This window comes from Lepidothrix coronata, unplaced genomic scaffold, assembly GCF_001604755.1.
Source record: "Lepidothrix coronata isolate B3197 unplaced genomic scaffold, Lepidothrix_coronata-1.0 Scaffold77, whole genome shotgun sequence".
NCBI lineage: Eukaryota > Metazoa > Chordata > Aves > Passeriformes > Pipridae > Lepidothrix > Lepidothrix coronata.
The window spans coordinates 346,792-354,555 of record NW_016690257.1 but is presented as its reverse complement, the minus strand read 5'-3'; the positions used below and the strand labels follow the sequence as shown (position 1 = coordinate 354,555).

Sequence of the window (7,764 nt, the reverse complement as noted above, 5' to 3'; positions counted from 1 at the left end):
GAATATGAGAGAGGGATGAGGTGCTTGGTCTGAAATACAAAACGTACCAAAACCTTGAGGAATGGTAAGACAGTGAATGAAAAAAGCCCAAGTTAGAGTTTTCGGAAAATAAACCCTCCCATTGGAATGGGCTCGAAAAACAAAAGCACATCACAGCTGTTTGAGAGTCCTCTCGTCTACACACCAGTAGAAAACACATTACAGCTGCATCAGACTCGAGTGAGCAGAGTCTGATCCAGAAGCTCTTTCTCCCCATCCCATTTTCCTGCAGAATAATAGCGTTGTCAGGAAACATCACCAGGAACATCTCAGACCACCACACCTTGGTACAGGACTGGAGAAGTTGTTCCTTGGTGTGGGCTGGCTAGGCCTCATCAGGTATGGGGTTAAGCACCCTACAGCAGTACCACGGGACATATAGTCCTGGGCTGTCTGAAATGTCATGGACTACAACTCATCCGTAGGTAGAACCTCCTATATCCCTGTACAACCCCCTATAACCAGCCCAGGCCATCCCGCACTCAGAGCCTACCAAAGCACAAATAGCATCACTCAGGCAACCACTGAATTTCCACCAAGAGAAGGGAAAATGGAGAAGAAAAGCCATTACCCTCTCCTTTAGCATGTTTTTCCCCATCTCTTTTTGCTGGGCTGCCTTCATGATCTGTGACCTCAGGATGAGCACCTCTTCCTTCCGCACTTCCAGTTCCTCGTTGGCCGCTTTCAGGTGGTTCAGCAAGAGGTTGTAACTGTCCTGGACATCGTTGGACGAGTTGTTCTGGGTCGCTCGGTCTGCAATAGCCTTCCTCAGCTCGTTGAGTTCATTTTTCAGCTTCTTGTTCTCCGACTCCAGCTCTTGCCTCTGGAAAATATCGAGCCATTAACCAGTTTGGATAAGCTGCCTTGTAGTGCCTCATCCTCTTCTGAGACACCTCTAAGGTGACTCAATTAGTGATGATTATGGCTGACCTATCAATTAAAGACAGGATCTGGATTTTTCTGCCAGTCCAGCCACGTGCTATTCAGAAAAGGGTTTTGCTTTTATCAGCAGCCTGTTGCTGTTTAGTAACAACACTAACAGGGGATACAGGGAGATTTTTAATTTGTTGACACTATTTTTAAACACAAAAGCAAGCTGTTAAAGATAAACACATTCTTTTCTTCTCAACCTCTTTTCCTTCTCTATCAAGAAATCACCACAACCCCACTACGTTCAGCTTGTCTTTCAAATTCATTAAGTAAGCTGGAAGGTGCTGATTTACAGGACCCATCATCATGGCAGGTATCCCATTAGGTGAGCCACGGGTCTGTGAATTCCCATTACAGCTTCTTTTTTCATACATTTTGTAATTCCCTCACCCTGGTGCAGTGTTTGCAGCTGGAGGATTTTCTTGCCCTGACATCTCATCAGATGCTGGCATTTGACAGGCAGGGGCAATACTGTACAAGTTTGACTGTGGCTGCTTCTCCTGAATAATAATGTGTTTGCTGAGGCAACTGAAGGGCTCATTTGCTTTTGCATGACAGTAGAAGACAGAAGAATGAAAATCCTGCAGCTAAGACAGCCTTCATTTTAGTGTGTCACCCCTGAAACTTTGCAGGTAGCAACACAACATTTGGCAGCTCTTTGCAAGCACCCAAACCCCACCTGGATCATCCCAGCTGGGCCAAGAGCAGCTTTACTCCTGCAGCAGTGCAATCATAGAATCACAGAATGGTTTGGGTTGAAAAGAACCCTTAAAGCTCATTTCATTCCAACCCCCTGCCATGAGCAGGGACACCTTCCCCTATCCCAGGTTGCTCCAAGCCCTGTTCAACCTGGCCCTGGACACCCCCCAGGGATCCAGAGGCAGCCACAGCTTCTCTGGGCAACCTGTGCCAGGGACTCGCCACCCTCACAGCCAGGAATTCCTTCCCAATATCCGATCTAAATTTACCCTTTTTCAGCTTAAATCTGTTAGTCTTTGCTATAAGTCACAGACAGGGTGGGAGCCAGACTCCCAGGGTCCTGCTCACAGCCAGAATCCAACTACCCACTTTCTCTTTGCACTGATCCTCCATCCCCAGCTGCTTCAGGGTGGCACCCAGGACTGCTCCCTCCTGTCCCCATGCACCCAGACAATGCCAAAACCCAACAGGACCCTAATCCAGCATGGTACAGACCAAGACATCTGCCAGTGAGCTGACAAAGTCTGCTGTCTGAGTGATTTGGGATCAGCTCTTTCCTAGGGACAAACCCCATCAATGTGGATCCTCTACAACAGCACAAGATCTGCCCCCACTGAGATCTAGGTGCTTCCCTCTCCCCACCACCTTTTGAGCCTTTCCACAGCTTTCTTCCACAATCCCTCTTATCTCTGGGATATCTGCTTCATTATCATCATGGGCTGAGGCGAGCTAATGAATCCAAAAATCGCTTGGGGGGGAGGGGGGAGGGGGGAGGGAGGCAATTTATAAAATTTATACAGTGTGTAGCTAGCACAGCTGTGTAAACCTCGTTTCCATAGGAAACGGGTGTTGTAATTATAAATCCTTACAAATTATAAATGGCAAGGCTTATCACAGCAGAGGTGTGAACAGAATAGCTGATCTGGCATCTGGACAGCATGCTCCTAGCTGAACAAACAACATCAGTAATGGAGCATATTCAGGTACTTGATACCATCTGTCATTAAAAAAAGACAGGATAAGAAATGCATGAGATCCAGCAATTCTTCCACGTTAAGCACAGCTCAGCAGAGGGAGCATATGAGACATGGGCTTTTCTGTACTGGTTTTTAAAGCTGGAGTTGTGCATGTGGTGGGAACGGATACCAAACTGGGTTTAACTGTTCCTGCTACGTGGCTAAAGCATCACCTTCACTCTTTTACTGATCATTCACTCTCTACTGATCATGCTCACAGACAGGTGAAGGGTAAGATGAAAGCAATTACCTGCTTTTCTACACAAATGGCTCTCCTGTGAGTTTTGTTATTTGCTGTTTAAGACTCCTGCTTTCCTTTTTCTTTACTGTCCTCCTCCTTTCTATCCCTTTCTCCCCCTCTTCCTTTTTTCAGTGGGTAAGCCACACTGCTGACTCCAAGGACTGGTCATATAAAGTTCAGCTCTGGTTAGAAACGAAGCCAGGGAGACCAGGAAAGAAAGCAATAACCAACAACCCTGCAGGTTCATGTTCCACCTGTTTTAGGCTAAAGAATCCTTCATTTTTAGCAACACAGGCTACCTATTCATATGAAATGGTATTAACACAGAGTTTTTAAGGTTTCTTAGATATTTAGGACTACGTATGTTAGTACGTTAGGAATGTAGAAAGTAAGAAAATCCAAAATAACTATTTCCACTCTGAACTTCCTGGGTCAAAGCTTGAAGAAAACGCACTTTTTGAACTCATGCTGAAGTCAGAACTCCATAGAAGCTATTTAAGAAGGTGCCATCCTTCTTCTCCTAGGAGCTGTGCAGAGGTACTAATGAAACTCAGTGGGGTTTCCCTCTGCCACTAAAAGCACATCCAGCCAGTGCAACATGAATATCGTGCTCAGAAAATAAAAATTGGATGGATTAAGTGCCAGAAAAAGCTTCTGCTAGAGGTATGTGCTTAGTGAGGGTTGAACATCCATCCTTTCCATCTCTAATTTCTGGTTTCTTTGTGTCCTTCAGAGGAGATGATACAGAAGCAAAAATGGTATTACTACTGACAGATGGTTTAGTATCATGTTATTCTGGATAACACATTTGTTATGGAGACAAGGAGAGAAGGAGCCTCTGAAAGGTAGGTCTCTGCTGAAAAAAAACCAATATAGAAAAAAATTCCCTTACTAACCCTAACCTGGAAACTGGATTTCTGAGGATAAGCAAGACATAGGAATTGGTCTAACAGAGTATTTGAGTACTGTTAGAGCAGGAGGGGATAACCCACAGAAGCTGCAATAGGAGCCCAGGAGGTTTCAGATGCTCTGTGTGTCACAGGGAGAAAACGATGGAGACAGAATATCCACAGATTTATTTGGTTTTGACCAGAGTGGCACCTTAGGAATGCACAGAAAGTGGACAAAAAGCAGAGTTGAAGCCTGGAACAAGAAGCACACTGGGCTTCAGCTGTGAGATTTATACCTATAGCAAAGCAAACTGCTGAGACCCGATGTGCCAACAGAGGAAACCCAATAAAGTCCCAGTGGGAACAGGTGCAGTGGAAAAAGCACTCTTCACCATAAGTGGGCTTTTTGCCTCTGTGGATGACTAAGAAACAGGTAGACCAGTGCAGAACAGACATTGCCCCAGAGGGAAACATCTGTGAGCCCATCCCAGACCCCAGAGCTGATGGACAGCTACAGCTGCAACTGCCCCTCTAACAGAGCCAGTTACAGGAGATTTTGTGTTGTTACCACATTCATGCCACTTGTCTGGGCTGCTGGAGCCATGGAACAGGTTACAGCACTCTCACTCACCTTCAGGCTGTTGTATGCAAAATCTTCCTGTTCTGAAGTCATGGTGTTTGTTTCAATAACCTGCATGGATTAAAGAGACAGATTCATATTTAAAAGCAGCCAGAGGAGCTGGCACACAGCACAGGATGGCTGGGCACATCCGGCCAGCTCAACCATAATAATGTTATTAATTGCCATCAGACAGCATCCCAGCAACACCTAGTGGGGCAGAGGACACTTCAAGAGAAAATGGTTTAATCTCTCATTAATATCGTGACAACTGTGGCTCACTGCAGCCTTCAAACAGTGACAGTCATTAAGGGAACAATCTTCAACACAGCAGTCGGAAAACAGGTTTTTAATCCACCTCTGCAGCAAGGAGAAGAGCCTGGGGAAGTCTCCAATTTCATGTGTCCCCTGCCAATTACTAGAGGTGGTCAATAAGAATATGTAGTGAAGCACGTAAATAATTACTGTTGATGATTTTGTTGAGTCTCTCGTTGCGTTTGTCCAAAGTTACACTGATCTCACACTGGAGAGTAATAAGGAAAATAATTCCCAAACGAAGCAACAGAAGCCCCAGAAATTTCAAATATGAAACCAAGAGTGATGGCATTTACTCAGCAACTCGTAAAAGAGCATCTTCACTGCTTCACAACACCATGCACACAGCACTGCTGTTTCATGGCACACATCATCCCCTCTGTGGCCTCTGACAAGGCACAAAGTCTTGGTTACAGATGCCAGGGAAAATGTACAAGAGATCTGCTATTGAAAGCCCCCAATCCCAGAAGTTGGCTCGCCAGAACATACAGAGCTACATTTTCAGACTTCAGTTGTAAGCCTGGATGGACTCCTGTCCCTTAAGTTACTGGGATGTCAATAATGCTGATTTTAAAAATATGTTACTATATATTCGTATTTATATTATATATTAATATTTATATTTATATTATATATTAATATTTATATTATATACTAATATTTATATTATATATAATATAAACACATTATATATAATATAATTATATTATACGTTTTATATAGGATAAGAGATAAATACCTATTAATATTAATATATATTTTTAATTGTTTTCAAGGAAACAAACTGTAGGAAGATTTTCTTTTCATAAGGAAGAAAGAATACAGCATAGGAATATGCAACAGGAACGAAGAATTCATTCTTCTAACAGCCATCTTGTTATTTCTGATTTACTATACTATTTTTAAGCTCTATTCCTATATGGTCATCACTTTGGAAGAAAAACCAACCAAACCACACAGATGATAACAATACCAAACCAAGGACTGTCCTAAATATTTTATAACCAGTTTGTTTATATAAATAAATAAAGCACTTCCCCTGTGAGATTGTCCTTAGCTGACAAAAAAAGTTTATCTCCGTTTTCCAGATGGATTTGTTGCCTCTTATTTTGAACTTGTCACTCTCAAACCTGAATTCCTACATCATGTGTCCTTCAGGCAATCAAGGAAAGCCAGCTACCAACAGGAAATATTAGTATCAATGAAAAGCCACCTCTTACCTGGGATTTCTTGCTCTCTTGCTCCTTCTTCTCCAGCTGGGTTTGCAGCTTCTTCCTCGCCAGCTCGAGCTCCCTCACTCTCTTCTGCAGCTTTAGGAAGAGGGTCATGTCCATGGCTGCTTTTTCCATCCCAATCTCCTAGGGAAGAACAGGAGAGTAGAAAAAAAAAAGATCTCAGTGTTAAATTCTATAACCACACCCAGTGCCAGACATGGCCTGACTGTACATCAGCACCGACCCCAGCCACAGCCAGTAACAGGAGGATCTCATGAAAGACAGGCACTTTCAAAGACCAAATCTACATTTTAAGCACCTATTTTTAATGTCAGTAGAACAGTTGACTCTTTTTAATAAATCACAGAATGCTTAACAGCCCAAGAGATAAGTTGGGTCTGATTTGGGCTGCAGCTAAGAACATCAAAAATGCCCTACTGAGTCACTCTAGCCAAGTATTTATTCATTGATTTTTTTAACTGGCTTCACCTGGAATATTTTACATCAGAGCATGGCCACTACTGTTTGACTTCAGAAAATGCTCTCAGCGTAGTTCAGAAATACTAAACATAACACAGCAGCCAGCTAAGGGCAGTGAGGGCTTCTGCAGGCATGGTATGTATGTGGGACACAAAGTAAGGTCCTGCCAACGGGTTGGCAGATCCCAGGAACGTTCACCACCCACACGTGCTCTTGAGTCACAGAAGTGGAATTTAAAAAGCAGCCTGTTCTAGCAAATGTGAGTAAAAAACACATTTCTCTTTTCCACAGGATTCTTGAAAGCCAGGGATTAATTTGTGCTGCTCTTTTCTGCATTAAGAGGCTGTTGATTTGATTACAGGGGCCGTGCTGGCCAGCAAAGCATCCGTGAAGATGCATGGGAGCGAGAACACTCAGGGCAAGAGGGTAATGAATTCTGCTATCCTTGCAGAGAAGGATCATGATACAGTCATCGCCATCAGTGCTGGCTATAACTGCTTTGATGAATTTTCATCAGTCTTTAAGCTGGTGTGGCCCAAAGGCAGCACTTTATTATTTTTAGAGCCCTATTTAAGCCCGATGCTGCAAACAAGAAAGCATTTGCCACAGCACCACGACCCTGCAACCCCTCTCACACAATTAATGATGTGTTTCTTTAGCCCAAAGTCAATTTTATCTGCCACGCCTTCTTGCCCAACGTCTGTGCTCCAAACCCCACACCCATCACCCCTGCAGAGCAGGGCTCTCCTCCCCACTCCTCTCCTGCCCAGTTTCCTGTACCTCCACTTGCTGAATCACATCGTCGGTGTCTCCTATGTCAGAGGAGGATATGGATGGATTATTGGAATCAGACTCCAGACTGCTTTGGTTGGATGGGTTTCTTCTGTGCCCCGGTGCCTGCTGCCAAGAAGTGATGCAGATACATAAAGCATTCAGTGTTTAAGGATTCCTCACTAAGTGTTGTTTACCAAGAGCACATATTTGACTATATACCAAAGTTACCTTTACAAAAGGCTTGACTTTCACCTTATAGCATATTCCATTTTTGAGTTTTTATGCCCTAACCATGAAATTCATATTAACACAAAGGAATACCTTAAAATGTGAAGGGATATAGAAGCTCAGTTTAAAAATTCTGCATGAATTAAAGGCACATCATGACACCAGATGCCTGGTAAGTGTGAACATGCAAATCTGAGCTCAAGATGATGCTGCTGACAGAACCCTCTGGAACTCCCTTCAAGCACTCAACCTTTAGAATACATGTGAGCATTCTCTAATATTTAGATACTTTAGATGGTTTGCTAGAAGTGTATTCTCA

At 43.5% G+C, this 7,764-nt stretch overlaps 1 protein-coding gene across 1 annotated transcript in view; it reads right to left on the bottom strand.

Moving 5' to 3' along the window:
* Positions 1-7,764, bottom strand: part of MYO5B (myosin VB) — a 142,504-nt gene that overhangs the window by 21,897 nt on the left and 112,843 nt on the right. The window contains exons 25-28 of the mRNA XM_017819736.1: positions 7,224-7,343; positions 5,970-6,107; positions 4,447-4,506; positions 611-862 (exon numbers count right to left, since the gene is read on the bottom strand). Of these exons, the coding sequence (XP_017675225.1) occupies positions 611-862; positions 4,447-4,506; positions 5,970-6,107; positions 7,224-7,343 (570 nt within the window). The remainder of the gene's footprint in view (positions 1-610; positions 863-4,446; positions 4,507-5,969; positions 6,108-7,223; positions 7,344-7,764) is intronic.